At 42.4% G+C, this 22,060-nt stretch overlaps 1 protein-coding gene across 1 annotated transcript in view; it reads right to left on the reverse strand.

The window, feature by feature from the left end:
* The window catches only part of aadac (arylacetamide deacetylase), a 54,597-nt gene that overhangs the window by 11,824 nt on the left and 20,713 nt on the right, over nucleotides 1-22,060 (reverse strand). The window contains exons 2-3 of the mRNA XM_056271246.1: nucleotides 20,663-20,891; nucleotides 17,863-17,932 (exon numbers count right to left, since the gene is read on the reverse strand). Coding sequence (XP_056127221.1) covers nucleotides 17,863-17,932; nucleotides 20,663-20,891 — 299 coding nt within the window. The remainder of the gene's footprint in view (nucleotides 1-17,862; nucleotides 17,933-20,662; nucleotides 20,892-22,060) is intronic.

Genomic DNA, 22,060 nt, shown 5'->3' on the forward strand with positions numbered 1-22,060 from the left:
ACATTTAGGCTACATCAATGAAGCTTTACAAAAGCATAAGACTTTAACTCTAACAGCGTACAAACGGTGGCTCAGTGATCAACGCATCAACACGAGCTTCAGGGAGCTTCAATCGACCCGAGATCGAATCTCAATGTGGCATACATGTTGTTAACCGATGTTGGCCAACAGCGTTTATATTTTACCTTCTTGATGCTTAAATAGCTAACTGTTTATAACTGTTTACTTATTTAAAGTCAAGAGTTTTGTTTAATTATCATTACAACATAAATTTGCTACATTCCAGTAGAACCGCAGCCGCTGCACAAAGGACACAAACTGATGAAGGAAGATTGTCAGCCGATTGCATCAGAAAATGAAAATGAAGAAGCTCGTCTTTAGTCTGCTAAATTATTGTGTAATGTAAAAGAACACTAAAATTACTTAAGTTTGAAACCAAGTTCGAACATTTCAAGGTTTAAATAAAGTGTTTTTTTTTATTTAAAACAGGGTTGCATCGGGTTTAGAGTTTATTTCTTTTGCGATGCAAAATAAGAAACACTAGGCTAATATTATTCTTGCGACATTTTAAATTTGTATTGCCAAATAAATGACATTAAACAATTAAAACAGTAGGCCTACAAAACGAAAATTGTCCAAAGCAACATAATTAAATTAAAACATGCGTTTTTCTTTGCCTCTCTCGCGCTGAATCTCTTTTTAACAAGTTTATTTAGTCTCCCTCGCTCTCCATATGAAAGAGGAACATTAACACCTAGGCCTATTGTCCTGCGCGCACAGCACTGAACTGTCCCCCAACCCCCCCACAGGCTATCGGAGTCTGAGGCTGATTTAACACAAAGAGAAGTCGTAATTCACACTTAAATCGCTATTCTAGACAGTGTTGATAATGAAGGAATTAAATGATTTAAGTTACATGTAGCCTAGTGAAATTTCTGTCATAAAAGTTTATTACTAAATATTTCATTATTTCAATAATTGATGAAATAAAACTGGTTTGGGCCAGCTTTTTCCAAGCAAAACTAAATATAATCTGAAAAAACGCATGTTCATTTGTTGTCATGAACAAAATGTTCAACTTAATATTAAATTCTACAGGGATCTTTGGATCCTTTCAACCAGGCATGCAATTTGTGAATTAAGTTTTTATTATTTTTTTTATTATTCAAATAAATATCGAACCACGGTGCTTCGTGGTAATGCTGCTAAATTAAATAACATGTAGGCCTATAGAATAATTATGAACTTAAATGAAACAATATCGCAACATTTCGACAAATACATTATTTGATCTGTTTTTACATTTTAATTCAGGGCGATTTAGCCTGCTACATTTCATTAGAGCGAGATTTTCACCCTTGTCATTTTCTCATTGGGAAGCGCTTACATAGGCTACATGTTTGAGTAGATCCTCTGTACCTCTCGTTTTCATATGGATTACATAATCAGATAACATTTATTAGCCTGAATATTTAGACATTTAAAGGCATTAGACAGAGCCGATTTCTTATAGTGACTGAGCTGAAGTGGCTTTCGGTTCATTTTTGTGACGCGCAGTTCCCGGAGACAGAGACGACAGATAAACTTTTGTCGTTAGCAAAAGTTCGAATAAAACCCGATTTTAGAAAAATGCATAGGGCCACTCGGCGTGGTCTGCCAAAACACTTAATTATAAACTTCAATATTTCATTCAAAATAATCTCAAAACGCTTTGTGAAATTTTGAAAAGCCGTGCATGCATTAAGGCCACTTGAACTATGGACAACTGAAGCGCTGGTTTTGATTTTATTGTTTATCGTTGTTTAAACGTGCTTGTTCTGTTGCATATCTCTATTTTATATTTGAGATGGTCTATTGGTGAAGTAGCCTATAGCATTGATTACTGTGGAGGGAGGGGTGTGGGGATTCAAATAATTCAGCAGAAGCAGGGATGTTTAGACCAGAAGGAAATCCCCGTCCCCCTGGCAAATCACACTTTACTTAAAACCATGTTTTTAAAAACTCTAGGTTGTAGGGAATCAAAAAAAATAATAATAATAGGCCTAATAAAATATATATATATATATATTGGCTATATATATAAAATTACTTTTTTTACAGAACTGCTTTTGAAATTACGATTGGCCTCATACGATTGGTACAGATGCAAAGTCGTTCTGTTGGATACTATTGTTCCTTAGTGTAAAATGGAAATGCATGGTAATTTTATTTTATAAATATAAGCAAAAAACTGTATGGTGTACCAGAGTTTTAGAGCTACACAAATCTCTCTGCATTAATAAATATAAAATTTACAATAGACCATGTTTGTTCGGGATTTGAACCCGTGTCATCTTGATGATCGAACCGTAAGTTCTACCACTCGGCTATGAATTTTCTCACTGAGAAATGCCCAAACGTTTGTTTGTCATGAGCGAGAAAACGTTTTGTCGTTAGCCTGTGAGTGTAGGCCTACTTTAGCCTACATGAATAAAAGTAGACCTTTTACAGTTTTAAAAGATGATATCTTATCTGTATGACCAACAATTACGCAGTAAGTTCTTTTAGCTGTTATGAGAAAAATAAATTCAAATGAACGCGCCGCCGCGTTTGTCAAACTCTAATTCAACATGCCAGAATAAAGCCAGATTTTAGAATAATGCATAGCCACTCGGCGTGGTGTGCCAAAATACCCTAATTATAAACTTCAATATTTCATTCAAAACCATCTCAAAACGCTTTGTGACATTTTAAAAAGCCGTGAATGTATTAAGGCCACTGGAACCCGGATCGTAACTGCAACGCGCTGCATGTCTCAATACAGGAGCAGAAGCGCTGGTTCAGATTGTATTGTTTGTTGTTTAAACGTGCATGTTGCATATTTAAAAATATTTGTTTAAAAATAAATGTTTGTTGTAGGCTTATTTGCAAATTACCATAACTTGTAGAATTTCATCCTTACTGTTAATTGACATTAGCCCCACTTACGTTTTGATAAATGTCCCTTTGCGCCACCTGGCGGTCATTTCGCGAACGACTTTGAAATGCGACTGGTTTATTTTTATTGTATTGGTCTACTTTAAAAAATAATACTTTATAAGACATTTATGGAAAAAGACTATTTTCTTTTCAAGATTCTGTAGAATGGCCCATATAGCATTTGACTAGAATTTGTTTCCAGGTATGACTAAAAATGTGCTTTTGGCTTTCATTTATATTTTGATTGTTTGTATATATATATATATATATATATATATATTTAGGCTATATATATACAAGAAAGAATGCAATGACAATATATATATATATATATATATATATTGTCCTTGCATTATTTCTTGTGTGACACCCCTGAATGAAAGGCTCATTATTATGTAGGGTCACTGTCTGAGAACCACTTAATATTCATGATAGGGGTTGGGCCGTTCCGCCCATCTGCATATTGCCTTGGCAAACAAAAAAATGTTTTTCACAATTTAAAACAATCTATTGGTTTATGTGAATGATTAGGAAGGATGATTTTCAGATCATTTTGAAGCCAGAACTCGAAGCGTCAACATCCATTTGTCAAAAGTCTTGTGGACACATATTTAGTATTTGTTTTGTGGTCTTATTTCAGCAGCTTTCATTTTAATTTTTTTCAATAACCACGCATAAACAATATTCTCTTAAAAATACAAACAATGTACATACAAGTTGCTCACAGATTATGGTAGCCCTGTTTGTGCTATATAGAGTGAATTTACACCTTTGCCATTAACATGTTTATAAATAACTGAAAAAAGCACAAATGTAAGGGCATCACAGAACATCCAAATGGCCCCAAAAACACCTCAGACCCCAGAGGGTTAAGCACTATTATAAACAGAATTCCGTCGAACAAAACATACAATTTTATGAACCATATACAGAGGCAATCATAAAAGACAACAACAAAAAACACAAATAACATAAAACAAATTAATAAAACCCAGCAGGTGACCCATAACCCTAGCTCATATGCTAATGCAGGAAATATTATTTTAACTTGCGCTTAAACACTTAGCGTGGGAACATTCCAAAGTTTAGGAACTTCCGCCGCAAATGCTAGATCTCCACCGTTTTCCGCTGGGTCCCAGGAATCGTAAAGGCCAGCTGGTCAGCTGACTTTAAAGACCATTTCGGCTCATATTTCTTAATTCCACCAAATACGGAGGATCCAAATTGTGTAGCGCTTTATAAACTAAAATCATTTTTTTTCTATTCAGCCAATGTAAGGAACCCAAAACAGAATTAATGTGGTCTCTCTTACGAGTACCTGTTAAAAGCCTTGCAGCAGCATTTTAAACCAGTTAGTGGTTAACTCCCTGGGGTCGGCAGAGGCGCCGACACGACCACCTCGCTTTTTATCTTTATTTGTGTACACTCACAAAAACGTCTCAGGTTACGACTGTAACCATAGTTCCCTGAGAAAGGCGTCATGACCAGGAAGGGATTAAAGCACATCCGGTGCAAACCGGCATTAGCTTCGAAATCGCCGAAGCAAGCCGATCACAGGGATGCAGGAAGTATGGCAGGGTGACGCATCGTCTCGTTCCCTTTCTCAGGGAACTATGGTTACAGTCGTAACCTGAGACGTTCCCTTTCGAGGGAACTCGCGATGCGTCAACGACGCTTTGCGAACGAGAATACCCAAAACGCCAGAATTCCAAGTACTTGAGTGTCAGTCTGTTGAAACTAAGCACTAAGCACCTGAGAACCTGGGGCAGCATCCAGGTCCAAGCTGTAAAACCTAACGAATGTGAGTGGTGAGGACCAGCCTGCCGCATCACACACGTTTTGAAGAGAAACTCCAAATAGTAAGGCTTTAGAGGCCGCCATACCCCTTGTAGAGTGAGCTCTGACCACCAAAGGACACGGCTGGTCAGAGTACTCGTATGCAAGTGAAATAGCCTGAACTATCCACTTACTAACCGTCTGTTTAGAAGCAGGAAGACCCTTCTTAGGTGATCCAAAGCAAATAAATAACTGGTCGGACTTCCTCATTGAAGATGTCCGATGAACATAAGTATCCAGTGCTCGCACTGGACACAAGAGGTTCAGCCTTTCCTGGTCCGCAGATGTAGAAGGAGGAGGACAGAAAGCCTGCAGCACAATAGGCCTCGGAATCAAGGTCGGCACCTTAGGGACGTATCCCTGTTTCGGATATAAGAATGCCTTGACCATCCCCGGTGCAAACTCAAGGCAAGTGGGGGAAACCGAAAGGGCCTGAAGGTCTCCAACTCTCTTAAGGGATGAAATAGCTAGCAGAAAGATAGTCTTAAGGGTAAGAAATTTCTCTGAAACCGAATCTAAGGACTCGAATGGAGCCCTAGACAGGCCTTCTAGTACTATTACCAAATCCCAAGCTGGCACCCTAGTGCGAGTTGCAGGCCTCAGCCTCAATGTGCCACGAAGGAAACGTGTAATCAGGGGGTCTCAACCCAACGATGTACCCCCCACCAGGGCGTGGAAAGCCGCAATGGCCACCACGTATACCTTAAGCGTGGAAGGACATAGACCTGATACAAAGCGTTCTTGCAGAAACTCGAATACTGTGTTTACTGAACAGTTAATCGGATCCCACTGACGCTGGTAACACCAAGAAGTGAAAAACTCTCGAAATAGTGAATATAGTTTCCTCGTAGCGGGAGCTCTGGAGCTTAGAATGGTCTCAACAACCTCGGTTGAGAGACCACTCTCTATGAGTTGGGCCCCCTCAGAGGCCAAACCCACAGTTTCCAAATCCCCTGCAGGGGGTGCAATATTGCATCCCCTGCCTGAGACAGAAGGTCTCTCCTGATCGTGACCTCCAAGGGAGGTCCGTCGAGGAGAAAAATTAGGTCCGCAAACCAAATTCAGCTCGGCCAGGGTGGTGCTACTAAATAGGCTTATTCCATCCTGGCGGAATCACTCCAGAACTCCTGGGAGCAGAGCAACAGGGGGAAATGCGTACAGACGTAGCCTCGGCCACGTCTGCACCATAGCAACCAAATCCACTTCTGCCTGGCCGTAAAACTCCCATATTTGCTCCACCGCCTCGGGGTGGAGTCCCCTGGCCTCAGCCCCTGCCTCGACAGGGTGTCTGCTTCAATATTCTGGCCCCCCTGGAATATACACTGCCCTCAGACAGCGTAATTTCCTGAGGGACCAAAATAAGAGACCACTAACGTGTTGTCTGTGGGTCAAGAACCAGAGTTTCCTCCATTTAACCAAGGCGCGGGGATACTGCCGCGTGATCTTGATCGTACGGAGTGGGTTTCCCCTCAGGGAGAACCCTCTGGTCCTGAGCCACCACTGTAAAGGTCTCACGTACAGCAGGTCAAAGGGTATCACATTGGACGCTGCTGCCCTGAGGCCTAACAGTCACTGTTTCAGAACAACACATGATGGCCCCTCAGGTCTGGGAGGAGATGTCTCAACGCATTGAAGACGACCATCATCTCTAGGCAATTCATGTGCCAAGCGAGATGATGACTCCTCCACAAGCCCTGAGCTGAGCGGCCTTCCAATACCGCTCCCCAGCCAGTGAGGGAAGCATCTGTCGAGATCACAACTCGATGGCAAAGAGCTCCCAACACCGGACCCTGGGTTAAGAATCAGTGTTTCCTCCATATAACCAAAGCGCGGAGACACCGCCGCGTGATCTTGATCATACAAAGTGGGTTTCCCCTCGGGGAGAACCCTCTGGTCCTGAGCCACCACTGTAAAGGTCTCATGTACAGCAGGCCAAAAGGTATCCCGTTGGATGCTGCTGCCACAAGACCCAACAGTCTCTCGAACTGTTTTACAGTGCGTGACTGGTCTAGCCTCAGCTCTTTTGTGGCTGTTAGGATAGCAGCTACACGAACGGGCGACAGAGTGGCCCGCATCGTCACTGAATCCCATACCACACCAAGGAAAGTAGTTCTCTGTACTGGAGAAAGCACACTCTTCTTGGCATTGAGCCTCAACCCCAACATCTGCATATGAGCGAGAACGACTCCTCGGTGCCGAACCGCTAACTGTTCTGATTCCGCTAGAATCAGCCAGTCATCTATGCAATTCAGAATGCGTATGCACTGCAGCCTGGCGGGGCCAGAGCTGCGTCTACACGCTTCGTGAATGTGCGGGGTGATAGAGCTAGACCGAAAGGAAGTGCCTGATACTGGTGTTCTTTGCCCCAAAGAAAACCTCAAGAACATCCTGTGCTGAGGGAGGATGGAGATATGGAAGTATGCGTCTTTTAGATCTATCATGACAAACCAGTCCTCGGATCTGATTTGAGTCACAATCTATTTGAGTGTCAGCATCTTGGACTTGAGTTCCAGCACCAAACACTCCAACAGACGAAGATCTAGTATGTGACGCAGCTCTCCATCCTCTTTTGGAACAATGAGATAACGACTGTAAAGACCCGACGCAATGTCGGGTGAGTACACCTGCTCTATAGCTTTCTTTGCTAACAGGGCCTTTACCTCTAGCTCCATTACCAGAGCCTGCTCGGAATGCACTAACGTGAGCAACACTCCGTTGTAGCCTGGAGGACGAGAACCAAATCTGCCTCTTACTACTAACTGCAGGACCCATAGAGATATATTTGGCAGTAGCTTCCACGCTGCCAGAAAATCTACCAAGGGAACCAGCGCCTCGAGGCTGGCCTCTGGTGTAATAAAGACAGCCAGTTTTCGAACCCCCCTCAGAGGGCGCGAGTCCGACGCAATGTCGAGTTGACGCTGCGCCAGAAGCTCGCTGGAGACCGCTGCGCCCCGAAGCACCAAGGGTGGCGGGGTTGGCAGAACGGTCCCCTGAGAGCACCGAGATGGAAAGGGCACCGTATAATGAGGTGTATACCATTCCACCCCGGTTGGGGCTGCCCTCACCGGTCTGACGCCGGTGGCGCCAGACCTTTTCTTTTGAGCCGTAGCCTTCTCAGCGTGAAGAACGGTCTTCGGATCCAGCTTCTGCTTTGAAGGCTTTGGCTGCTGTGTTGTGTATGAGAAACTAGACAGCTGGAGCTGCTCATGCCCAGCAGCCCCAGGGGGTTGGACATAGCGAGGGAGAGATTATCTTGAATCTTTATCCATGATTCCCATCAAATTGAGCCAGAGGTGTCTCTCAGTGACCACAAGGGCTGCCATCCCTGAGAGATAAATCTGTGGCCCGACGGAGTTCCCAAACCCCATCGGGCCAAACTCCCTCACTTCTGTCCAAATACCGCAGCAGGTCAGCCTGATATGCTTGTAGCACTGCTATAGTGTGCAAGCAGGCTCATGCTAGACCCACTGCCATATATGCTTTTCCCACTAGATTAAAAAATAGTTTTCTTTAATGGTTTAGTGAGAGAAGCCGACGCCTTCAGGGACGATACTGAACCGGGAGACAGAAAGCTCGCAAGCGTCTGTTCTACCCGGGGTATTGCCCCATAGCCATACTCTCTTAACCCCCAAATGTCTGAATATACATGAATGTGGGGGCTAAAAGACAAGATGAGTATGGCTTTTTCCATGATCTATACAGCTCACTGTGCAGATTGGGAAAAATGAAAGGCCCCGTGATGGAGGTGGAAAAATAGAGGGAAGGAAACTCGTTCAATTTATTTTATTTTTAGGACGAGTGCCCCCTTATTACTGCTGGCCATTAAATATTTAATTTATCTACAGCCTTAGTAAACACCTCCACCATTATTTTTATTTTATTTTTTTATATTTTCTTTATATATATTCACTTTATTTTATATATAATGTATAAACTATCATATATATATATATAGGCTATATATATTTCTCACAATCATGGGGGAAGTGGATTTGCCATCTCTTTCCCCAGCGTATGTCACTTTCAATGCCCAGCACATCTAGAGCAGGTAGAGCACTGAAGCATTGATTTCTCTCCCCGGGCGGAAGAGACCGCAGCGCGGGCTTCCGAGACTGGCGAGAGAGCACTGGATCCCTCGTGGAAAGGGAGGAGATAAGATCCGCGGACCCGTCTCCAACCCCGTAAAGAGATCCTATCCACTTTCCTCGAAAAGCGCCAGGCGAGAGCGGAGCATGCGGAGCGGAAGCATCTCGCAATGCTGGCAATCAGCCCCCTCGAAGGCTGACACCGCATGCTCCACTCCCAAACAAACTACACAAAGCTCGTGTGTGTCCCCACCCGTTAAATAACGCGGGCAGGGAGAAGCACAGAGTTTGTAAAGTTGTTTCGCCATAACTCTTCCCAATAATATTGAACAGACAACAATAAATAGACAGAGACAGAGTAACACAGATCGCTTGCTGAGACACAGAAGCTAATGCCGGTTTGCACCGGATGTGCTTTAATCCCTTCCTGGTCATGACGTCACCCGCCCGTGACGCTCATTCTTTCCATTGGACTAGTTGACATTGATGCTCAGACGCATTCACGCTGGGGGGCGTTCCCAAAGCGTCGATGACGCATCGCGAGTTCCCTCGAAAGGGAACATAATGTTGTGCTTTTAATAAAATATAGAAAACAAAAGGATGCAGATTTTGTCATCTCTCTCTCTCTCTCTCAGTGAAGTCCATTCTGAAATGTGTCAGAAAATGAACTGTAACCTAGCGAATACTTGTGTCAGAAAATGAACTGTAACCTAGCGAATACTTGCCACACAGACATGAGAGATATGTCTTTAGAAAGCAAGTGAAGTGTCTACTTTTAAATTAAGCAATTCATATCAAAACAAATATTCTCTGTTTATTTAATTCGTATGAAACCAACGAGAGGTACAGTTTCTCATGCGTCTACTCATTAACTGTAATGTGATCACACGCGCACAAGCGATTCACATGCTAATCGTCCGTGCGTGAGCCACGCTAACCTGTAAACTCCCCCATCACCTCGATAAACAAACCATCAAGCTTCATTATTCTTCTGCTTTTCAGGTGGGTTGGACTTGCACAATCTCAAATTCTATATACAGTGGTGTGAATAAGTTATTACCCCCATGCTAAAGTTGCCTAAAAAGAGGAATAAAAAAATCATCTTTTGGAAATTGATCTTAATGCCTTAATTAGAAAAATGAGGAAAAATCCAACCTTTAAGGACACCAGTTTTCTTTGTGTATGAATAATGTATCATAAATAAATAAATGTTCTTCCTTAAAATACAGGGTGCATAAGTCAGGCCCCCCCTATGTTAAATTCCCATAGAGTCAGGCAGATTTTTATTTTTAAAGGCCAGTTATTTCATGGATCCAGGATAATATGCATCCTGATAAAGTTCCCTTGGCCTTTGGAATTAAAATATCCCACATCATCACATTCCCTTCACCATACCTAGAGATTGGCATGGTGTTATTTCAGTTAGCCTAATAGCTGGTTTGATTTGCATTGAAAGATGATCTTAAGGAAAGTACCCCATGCCAATCTCTAGGTATGGTGAAGGGAATGTGATGATGTGGGTCTATTTTAATTCCAAAGGCCAAGGGAACTTTATCAGGATGCATATTATCCTGGATCCATGAAATAACTGGCCTTTAAAAATAAAAATCTGCCTGACTCTATGGGAATTTAACATAGGGGGGCCTGACTTATGCACCCTGTATTTTAAGGAAGAACGTTTATTTATTTATGATACATTATTCATACACAAAGAAAATTGGTGTCCTTAAAGGTTGGATTTTTCCTCATTTTTCTAATTAAGGCATTAAGATCAATTTCCAAAAGATGATTTTTTATTCCTCTTTTTAGGCAACTTTAGCATGGGGGTAATAACTTATTCACACCACTGTATAGGAATTCATATTATGTTTTTTTTATTGTTTTTTGGTTGAAATCATCAAACCCTGTGGCATGGAGAACTTTGAAAGATATTTCAGTTAAACCTTATCCAGCTTGTTTTTAACGTAAGAGACAATGTCATTATGTCCTACCTGTAGAAAAAGAGTCAGCCATGCTGCTTTATACTGGTTTTTGTTATCATATTATTCGCATTTACTGCACTTTGTTTTTTCTAGTTATTAGGCAAGGCAAGTTTATTTATATAGCACATTTCATACACAATGGTAATTCAAAGTGCTTTACAAAGAAGTAATTAAAATAAAAGAAATAAGAACAGTTTAGAATAAAAAGGAAATAAAATAGTGCAAACAGTTGGATGCACAGTGCTCATTCATTAAATACACAGCTAAACAGATGTGTTTTGAGTCTGGATTTGAATGTGACTACTGTAGGAGCACATCTGGTCTCCTCTGGAAGCTGGTTCCTGCTGCGGCTGGCATAGTATCTAAAAGCAGACTCTCCATGCTTAGAGTGAACCCTTGGTATTTCTAGCTGATGTGATCCTAATGATCTGAGTGATCTGTTTATATTCAGTGAGCATATCTGCAATGTATTGAGGTCCTAGGCCATTGATTGATTTATACACCAGTAATAATACTTTAAAATCAATCCTAAATGTAACTGGGAGCCAGTGTAAAGACCTGCGGACTGGTGTTATATTTTCATATTTTCTGGTTCTGCTCAGAACCCTGGCAGCAGCGTTCTGTATGAGCTGCAACTGTCTTATGGTCTTTTTAGTAAGGCCAGTGAGGAGTCCATTACAATAATCAACACAAGTTTCTCTAAGTCTTGACTGGAAACAAAGCATCTAATTCTTGCAAGAATTTTCAGATGATAGTATGCTGATTTAGTTATTGATTTGACATGACTACTGAAACTGAGGTCTGACTCTAGAATCACACTGAGATTCCCGAGTTGATTTTTAGTTGTTTGATCTCTAGCAAGGTATGGTCAAGGTATGTGTTTCACCATGAGAACTTCATCTTTGTTTCCAAACGCAATGACTTCAGTTTTGTCTTTGTTTAACTGAAGAACGTTTTGGCACATCCAACTGTTTACTTCATCAATGCATTGGCACAGGGAGTCAATGGGGCTGTAGTCGTTAGGCGATAGGGCTAAGTAGAGCTGTGTGTCGTCTGCATAGATGTGGTAAGCAATTTGGTTCTTTCTCATTATTTGGCTCAGTGGGAGCATGTACAGGTTGAATAGGAGTGGCGCAAGAATTGAGCCTTGAGGGACTCCGCATGTCATGGATGTCCACTCAGACTTATGGTCTCCTATACTCACATAATAACCTCTCCCTCCTAAGTATGACCTGAACCATTTGAGGACTATCCCAGAAAGCCCCATCCAGTTTTCCAGCCTGTCAAGATATGTTGTGATCGACAGTGTCAAATGCAGCATTGAGGTCGAGTAGTACCAGCACTGATAGTTTGCCTGTATCAGTATTGCCGAATATCGTTTATTATCTTTATTAGCGCTGTCTCTGTGCTGTGATGTGGTCAGAAACCAGATTGAAAATTTTAAAAGTATCCATTCGAGCTTAAGAATTTGTTCAGCTGATTGAAGACAACTTTTTAAAATGATCTTGCCTTTAAAAGGAAGATTTGAGATCGGTCTATAGTTGCTTAAGATGGTCTTATCCAGATTGCTCTGTTTCAGGAGGGGCTTGACAACTGCAGTTTTCAGGGAGTTTGGAAAACTCCCAGAGAGAAGTGAGGCATTTACCACTTCTAGGAGATCTGCTTCTAAACAGTTTAACACACTTTTGAAAAAAGATGTGGGAAGTGTGTCAAGAGTGCAGGTTGATGGTTTAAGGTGCTGTACGGTTTCTTCCAAAATGTTGCCATCAATTTCTTTGAAATTAGACAGTAACTACTTTCTGAGGTTGTGGTCTGATCTGTCTGACCCCAGAGCAACTCAAGGATGTGCTGATCACCTTTCTGATATTATTGATTTTCTCAGAGAAGAAGAAAGCAAACTCGCTGCATTTGCTATGTTTCATTTAGAATTATTATTAACCAATAATGGATAAACTAATCAGAAGTCTTGCACATTCTAAGAAATTACTTCTGTGTTGAAAAATAAGGTGAATAGGCTACAAGATCTTGTTTACTCCAATATGTCTAACAGGAACTGTAGAGTTACATTTGTTTCAATTATATCTTACACAAAATTGCCAGGAATTTAAAGGATTAAAGAGTATTATTTGACAATAAATTACATTCGTAAGAAATTTACTGTGAAATCAATGCATGCTGGGTCATTTTCATACAAATGACTTTGAATCAACAGCAGAATGATGCTGACATCATATTAATTTACTGCTCTTGTTTTATTGTGATTTCACATTATAATGTTGTCTTTAATCATGCCACTGTAATAAATATATTCTTTACGACTGTAATTGTTTTGAAGTCACCATAATGTTGATTAGTGTTCCATTTGCTTGGGACCTCTGTATGCATGTTCAAATTCATTTTGGGGTTAAGGAAACAAGTTACCATGGTAAATACACAATACTAACACGAACTGTTACTGAAACATATAGAAACTGCTCCTGATGAATAGAATAAACATCATACTGTACCGTACCTGCATGCAAATCCTTCCCACCTAACACACGAAGTACAATGTTGTTGTTTCTTTTACTGCACACTCCGTGGCCCACTCAAAACGGTCTTGCGACCCACCAGTTGAGAAACACTGATATAGACTATAGTGGTATATTGGTGTGGTGTGTTCTGGTCACACAGGGCCTTCGTGCGTGTAGTGTTGCAGTGTAGTTGCGTAGAGTGCTTAGCTGCTTGGTTCTCGGGTGCTTTGTCTCTCTCACTTCCAGCTGCAACCACCATCTATACTTGAAAGAGTGAAGGGGGGCAGTTATGTAAGTCCAACTCACTGATGGTTAGAGCGTCTCGTCGGCCAAGACTCTCATGCCACCTCCACGTGGTGCACCATGGTAAACTGGGTACCTTGCGGCCCCAGGCTAAGTGCATGATGGATCTCGGAGCAGTCTGAAGCACCAGAGGTGCTGAGTTCATGGCCCACCGGTGTGTGGACATGCCCTGGCTCTCACCAACCCAGACCCCAGCTATGGGTTAAATAGCAATATAACATCTTGGAAGCAGGAGTTGGCAGTCACGGTGTGAGCGCGGCCGAAGGATTCAGCTACCGGTCTCCCATGTCCGATAACTGAGCGGAAGAACCATCTTATGATCAAAGGTCAGGGATACTGCGGGGCAACCCATCACTGCTCCAGCTGTCGCACATTTGTGCTCCGCTGGTGCTTGCAGTGCTGGGTCCAGAGGTGGATGCTTTGTTCTGGGCATGCATTCATCCACTAACTTCTAGCGCCGGCGCTTGACGTTTCAAGCAACTACGATGGAATTGTCTGGAGAAAACTCTCAGCGACTGGCAACTCGGGAGCCCCCTGCAAACAGGGGTGCTGCCGTTGCTCGGCAGGGCTCGCGTTCTAGGCAGGCGAGCCCGGTCGTCATGCTGCTACTGCCTCCCAACTGCGTTTGGCATGTTGGAATGTCCGCACTCAAGGGGTGACTTCCTGTCTCGAGTCCATCCTCGGAAGTCTGCTGTTATAGACAGGGAACTACTACGACTCGGGGTGGGCATCGCAGCATTAAGCGAGATGTGGCTCATCGGAAGTGGCTCTGTACGTGAAGCTAACTTCACGTTTTACTGGATTGGCTATTCTGACAAGGAAAGACCAAAGCATGGAGTGGGTTTTGCCATCTGCAATAAGCTGTTAGGTTTCGTTGAAACTCCCATCTCCATCTCTCCCAGGCTGTCGTCACTGCGACTGCACACCACCTCGGGTCCAGTAACACTACTGTCCACCTATGCCCCGATCCTCACTTGCTTATCTCCTGCTGAGTGAAACTCTTTCCAACATTAGTCGTGGCCATCGCATAGTCATTCTTGGCAATTTCAATGCTCGTGTAGGCAGTAACACCACCGCCTGGCCAGACGTGCTGGGTCCACATGGTGTGGGCTCAATGAACGACAACGGACAGCGCCTCCTTGAGCTTTGCGCTTCACATAAGCTGTGCATTCCATCATCATTCTTTGAAGGCTCAATGTGGTCCAAGATGACATTGCAACACCCACGCTTTAAACGCTGGCATCAACTTGACCATGTGATCATCCAAAAAACCCACCTTCAGGACCTCACTCATGTTAGGTCAATGCACTCTGCCGACTGCAATGCACTCTGCGACACAGATCACTCACTTGTGTGCTGCAAGATTAAACTCAAACCCAAGAGAATCCCTGTCTCTTCCAAAGCCGTCTCCGACGCTTGACGTTCTTGCGACCCAGTCAATTGAAAATCGCCAACAGTTTCAGGCTTCGCTGCAAGCCAATTTTGTTCTGTCTGCCCCCACCCAGGATGCTACATCGGCCTGGCTGCGCTGTTGTAACATAGTTAGTGATTGCGCATTTTCCAGCTTCAGTAGACGTACTTAAAAACAGCCTGACTGGTTTAGGTGTCACGCAGACACACTCCTTCCATCACTTGTGGATAACCGTGTGGCACGACTGGCTGTCAAACAAGACTCCTCCCCTCGTACCATTGCTTACTGGAAGCAGACCCGCTCAGAGGTGCAGTGCCTAACTCGGGAGGCAAAACACCTCTACTGGGAAAGCATCTACAGACGTGTAGAAGATTGCTCTGCTACCGGTAATACTGGTGGTATGTACCAGGGTCTAAAGCAGGCTCTAGGACCTCTGGTGAAAAAGTCCTCCCCTCTACAATCCTAAATAGGAGAAATACTCAAAAACCTCGACGATCAACTCAATCGCTGGGTGGAACACTAGCTGTTACAGGCTCAGCATACAGTGAGCTTATCTGCTGTTCCCCAACTTCCAATCCGGCGTGAGCTTGACAACATCACTACATTACTCTAAATGAGGTTAAAAAAACATCAGCCTCCTAAAGAACAACAAAGCCCCCTGGTGTGGATGGGCTTCCACCTGAAATATTCTTAAGCGGTGGCAACACACTTGTCGTGGAACTCCATCACCTCTTCTCAACCTGCTGGAATGAAGGCACTATCCCCGACGAATTGCGTAACGCTAACATAGTTACTTTGTACAAGAATAAAGGGGATTGCTGCGACTGCAACAACTACCTCGGCATAGCTCTACTCTCCCAGCCTGGCAAGGTCCTTGCCCGCCTCATCCTCCTACGCGTACAGGTCATAGCAAACAGGATACTTCCAGAGAGCCAATCCGGCCTGGTCGGTCTACCATCGACATGATTTTCTCAGTTCGCTAAATCCAAGAGAAATGTATTGAGCAAGGTCAGCCTCTGTATGCAGTCTTTGTCGATCTAAAACGGCCTTTGACTATGTCAGTAGGTCCTGCCTCTTTACCATACTTCGCCAACTGGGCTGTCCACCTAAACTCTTGAAAATCATACAAGAATTTCATGTTCATGTTCACATGATGGCAACAATACAGTTAGAGGTCTCTCCCTCTAAGGAATTTCCAATTTTCTGTGGCGTGAAGCAAGGCTGTGTACTAGCTCCAACTCTCTTTGATATATATTTTTCCGCTGTCTTGTGCCGAGCTTTCCCTGTTCCTTCTGGAGTGCTACTTCATACACGCAGTTCTGACAATCTCTTCAACCTAGCAAGACTATGCGTAAAAACAAAGATCAACCGCGTCCACATCCGGGAACTCCTATATGCTGATGATGCCACCTTCATTGCCAACTCTGAGACTGAGCTGCAGGCTATGTGCTCCTCTTTTGCTGCTGCTTGTGAGGAGTTTGGATTGAAGATCAGCCTGGGAAAAACAGTAGTCTTTGCCCAACCTGCTATGCTTTCACCCACAATCACCTTCAACAACAGCGTACTGACAAATATCACAAAGTTTACCTATCTGGGTTCCACAGTCGACACCTCCAACAGTCTAGACTGCGAATTAGACATCTGTATTGGGAAAGCATCATCAACCTTCGGCAGGCTTAGCGAGAGAGAATGGAAGAACAATTCACTTTCTCTCCACTTAAAAATCAAAGTTTACGAGGCCTGCATTCTCAGCACTCTCCTGTACGGCAGCGAAACTTGGTGCACCTACTGTAGACATGAACAACTTTCACTTTCGTTGTCTGCGTTCAATTATTGGCATAACTTGGAAGGACCATGTTCCAAATTCGGATATCCTCTCCACGACCAAGAGCACAGACCTCTACATTATGTTGCGCACCTGCCACTTACGATGGGCTGGCCACACCTACCGCATGGATGAAAAACGTTTACCGAAAGCAATTTTGTACGGCGAAATTGCTGATGCCCCTCGTCCAGTCGGCCGGCCCAAGGATGTCCTGAAAGTGTGACCTTCAGTTGTTCGGCTTCCCAAGCGAAACCTGGGAAGCGCTTGCCGGCGACTGAGCACTGTAGCACGCCACCATAAGATGCCAAAAGATCTTGCCAGCAGTACACAGACTTCCTTAACAGTAAAAGACTGAAGAGCCATGCCAATCATCGTTCTCGACGCTAAGGGCCTGAATGAAATGGTGCCACTCTCTAAGCTGTTATCTTCCAATAGTAGAAGATACCCAAGCTTCTATGGTCAATAACAAGGGAAGTCCCGGCCCTTACAACCTTCCTCCTTTCCTTGGAACTGAGAAAAATCTTTAGGGCATGTCTGACATGCTGAGAACTGTCTGCCGAGGGTTTCATAAAGAGGGCAAAATGTATGTTACTGATGTCTTTTGCTGAAAAGCATAAAGTATAACAAATTATAGGTATTGGAAATATAACAGTTATCCGATCCGAAAGAACCAGCTTGCGGAAAAGTATCGGCCTTCCCATCACTGTTGAGAAGAATACATGACGGTTTCAACTGATGTTGCTGAAAATAATAATTTGTTGCCCATCACATTTTTTGCATATTTATGAGTAGTATTAATTCAGGTAAAGCTACTAAAAGGACCTGCTTAAAATGAAAGAAAATTGAGGGAATTCTATTCCGAAATATTACTATTTTATTACAAACCGGGTTACAGTTTATATTTATTGAGTTGACGATTTAGTGGCTGTAATAAACATTAGATACTTACTCTACAGATACAATAACTGCGTTGAGTTCAGTAACCATGTGCCTGGCTAGGAGATCATATGGGCCCATACCTATGGTGAGAAAGAAAAAAATCTTTTTCAATTTTATTTAATTAAGCTGGTGAAGTAGTACCCAGGGATTAAAGCAAATATCTTCTGTATGTTAACCTTTTCCAGGCTAGGTCATATTCCTTTATCCATCACTTTATTTTAATACGTGAGATCAATAGCATTTTTGTAGAAGATGTTTTAGAACAGCTCATCTACAGGTTGTACAGTTTCGAAGCGATTTGTAATCTATGAAAATGATATTGCAATATTTGACACACTTTTAGTTATACAAATAATCAACATTTAGTTTGTTTTTACGCATTACAAAAGCAAGATTTCACATTGGTTATCTTAGCAGCATGACAAACAAAAGTCATTCAAACTGAAAATAAATTGTATAATGAAGAGAAAAGAACGTTCTGATCACTAAAGCAGTTAATGACTTCAGTTCAGCACGAGTTCTGCACACGCTCAAAAACTCCTGTTCTAATCCCAGTGTAACATGTCTGGTCTTTCCTGTGTTTTCATTGTGTTTTTAGGGTACGTTTACACAACAACGATATGCTTAAAAATGCGTACAGACGACACCATTGTCAAAACGGTCTCCATTCACACAGATCCACGAAAACAACTGAAAACGCTATATTCTGCTGCCAGGCCATTAGATGGCGATGAAACACTATAGACTGAACACGTAATACGCATGTGCATGACGTCATCGCCTTTAGAGTTTTGCGTTTTTGTTGTTTACGTGGAGACCTTTTTCCAAAACTTGCACTTTGAAACCCTTTTTCAAAGGTTTGCGTTTTCAGCCACCCAAAACGCTGTTGTCATGTAAACGAACGGCCAAAACGCTTAAAATGTTTTACGTATATGTGGCAGGATGGACTATTAACCCCTCCTATTTTTATTCGTAATTTAAGGTTCGGCCAATGGGCTGTGACCATAAATGTATAAAAACATGAGGTGCCAGCTGTAGGTGTGTGTCACTTTCGGGGGCCTGTGACGTCATCGATGCGCCGCCGCTGCCTGTGTTGAATGTCAACATGTAAGGCCAGTCATAAAGACCGCCGACGCTTTTGAGCCACTGACTCGTGGTGTTTGCTGGTGCTGGGACTTTGAGATGTCTAAAGTCCATTCGCAGTCGCAACTGAGGTTATCAGTGATGCCTGACTCTATGAATTCGGGATATAAAACCCTGGTGCAGCATGTTCTATCGCGCGTGATGACGGCGTTCTGATAAAGTGCGGTATGCTCCGACGCTCTACGGCTTGTCTCAGGGTTGCTGTTCTGTTTCCAGGACGAAACTGTTCCGTGTCTAGCATGAGACTAATGTGCTCCCAATGAGCGTTCCATGTTAATTGGCTCTAGTCGCAGAAGTGCGCCTCGAAATGCTTTATAGCCTCTGTTGTTTTGTCATCTGGTTTATGTTTTTAATCAGTTTTCAACCAGTTGGTATTATTTGTTTCAATTTATTTATTGTGATTCATTGAATATACATTATTATTATTATTATTATTATGACTGAACCCCTACCGCTGGATTTATTTGTTTATAGTATTTTTTTTATTTGAGTTTATGCAGATCTCTTACTCTCTCTCTTTTTGTCGGCAGATCTGGGCACCAGGGGCAGACGAGTGACTTTCTCTGGGTGGTGGCCTCCTTCACTGTGTGTCGTGCTCTTCACTGACATTAGTCGGTGTGTGTGTGTCCTAGTGTGTGAGTGCACTGTGATTTGTGATTTGCATTTTTTTATGGTGATTATTCTATCTGAGACTGCCCCTGTTGGTAAGCCCCCAGTTCTTTTGCCAGTAATATTTGAAACTGTTAATGAGATGAGTGTGGCTGCTTGTTGATGCCCATTTTATAACTGTTAATAAAATATGTTTTTGTATGATTACCTATGTCTCTGGCTCAAATGGTGATTTGAACCTGCACGTGCCTCTAGAGGGTGCGTTTACTTCCTTGGGTGAAATTCCCAAGGTGGCGTAGTCGGGAAGTGAACTCCAATTAAGGTAGCTGAGCATGTGTGCAATCAGTGCCCCGCCCCACCAATAACACTCGAGTTGCCACATATAGTTGAAAACAGTGTGGTGTAAACAGCCCCCTAGTTCTGCCCTAGTTCCCGTTAATTCGTCTCCACCTGTGTTCATTAATTATTTCATCAAGCTTCTTTGTTAGCTCCATGTATTTAGTCCCTGTGTTCTCCCTCAGTCTTCGTCCATTCTCGTCAATATATATAAGGTTTTTCCCCTGCGTTTAACATGAGTATTTGATATTAAAGCCTTTCTACTTGAAGTATTCCTTGTCGTGAGAGTTTCTATTAACTACATTACGTGACACCCTGAAGCTGTCTACACTGCAAAATGAATCATGTACATCGTACCGGACTTTGTTGATTTTAATAATTGAATTTGCGAGAGTTCAGTCAGTGAGCGTGATGAGCATACCTTTAATTTAAATGCTGCAATCAACACTTCAAATATTTTCACATTTCACTCCAGTCTCGACAGTCATAATTTTTTTGCATCTTATATTTAGGGGGCATTGGAATTTTTGCCCCAAGCCCCCGTTAATTTTTTACCCTGATCTGCGCTGATCTCATACAATCCAAGAAATATGTCGCAGAAAAAGGAGAACTTTAATCCCTGAGTACTTAAATGACTTGAATAGAAATACATTTACCTTACTCTTAAGATATGAAAGCTAGGACATTCCGTTATACAGGAGTGTGTGGTTAATAATACTCACGGGAGCTGCCAAGACACCATCCACCTCCATGCAGGTAAATGATGGCTCTTCTCAGCTCTCCAGTTTCTTCTTGCTGGGTAGGCTGATACACAATCACCTCTACACCATCAAAAATCTCATCTGCCACTTGCACCCTCTCATCTGACACAGTTACTACTCGCTCTGCAAAGGTGATGAACATCATAACTCTCCAAAAGTCCAGAAGTCCCACCTGCTCACTAAGTTCTGCCTGTGAAGACAGAAAAAATAAAAAATGCATTGAAACGGCAGTGTTTGGGTTATTTATAGCTTGCCACATGATGCATGGTTATATTTTCCCACAAAGGCTATGTGCAAGTCAGACGCATGGTTGATCAGCTGATATCATCTCACTAATAGCCAGAACACCCTAAACCTTTGGTTCAATGCACAACAGCCCTTTGTTAAGCTACTTAATGTTAAATTATGTTACTCCAGCATGTTCACAGAAGTCTTTGATGCAGAGTTTGAGTCAAATCTCTTGTCACTAGTCCAAGTCAAGGCTTAAAGTCACCATTTTTTATGGAATATTGTAGTATTTGTTATTAATGATGTATCCATGCACATCATTTACAAACCCGATTCCAAAAAAGTTGGGACACTGTACAAATTGTGAATAAAAACAGAATGCAATGATGTGGAAGTTTCAAATTTCAATATTTTATTTAGAATACAACATAGATGACATATCAAATGTTTAAACTGAGAAAATGCATAATTTTAAGGGAAAAATAAGTTGATTTTAAATTTCATGGCATCAACACATCTCAAAAAAGTTGGGACAAGGCAATTTTTACCACTGTGTGGCATCCCCTCTTCTTTTTATAACAGTCTGCAAACGTCTGGGGACTGAGGAGACAAGTTGCTCAAGTTTAGGAATAGGAATGTTGTCCCATTCTTGTCTAATACAGGCTTCTAGCTGCTCAACTGTCTTAGGTCTTCTTTGTTGCATCTTCCTCTTTATGATGCGCCAAATGTTTTCTATAGGGGAAAGATCTGTGCCTGGTTGCATAAAGCACCTTAAGTGTAATTTTCCCTTAAGTTCTCCCTTATGTTTCCCTTAAGCCTAAGGGTGTTGCAGAAAAAACCCTTAAGTGTTACTTAAGGGTTTCTCTAAGTGAAACGTCAAAAACACTTAGAATTTCCCTTAAATGCTGTTTTTTTCACTTAAGTAATCCCTTAAAAAGCGTTAAGTGTTGCATAAAACCCCTTAACGGTCATTTCCCTAAGTATAATTTAAGGTTTGGAAATCGTAACCTTAAGAGTAACGCGGACAAAAATAAGACGACATGGCTGAATTTATGGAACCAGTTGAAGATAATTATGTGCAAAGACGAATTTTTAGAGATCGGGAGAACCCTTTGGACCATCTTAGCGATG

The sequence above is a fragment of the Rhinichthys klamathensis genome, unplaced genomic scaffold, assembly GCF_029890125.1.
Source record: "Rhinichthys klamathensis goyatoka isolate OS25496 unplaced genomic scaffold, OSU_Roscu_1.1 h1tg000313l_1, whole genome shotgun sequence".
NCBI classification, from domain to species: Eukaryota; Metazoa; Chordata; class Actinopteri; order Cypriniformes; family Leuciscidae; genus Rhinichthys; species Rhinichthys klamathensis.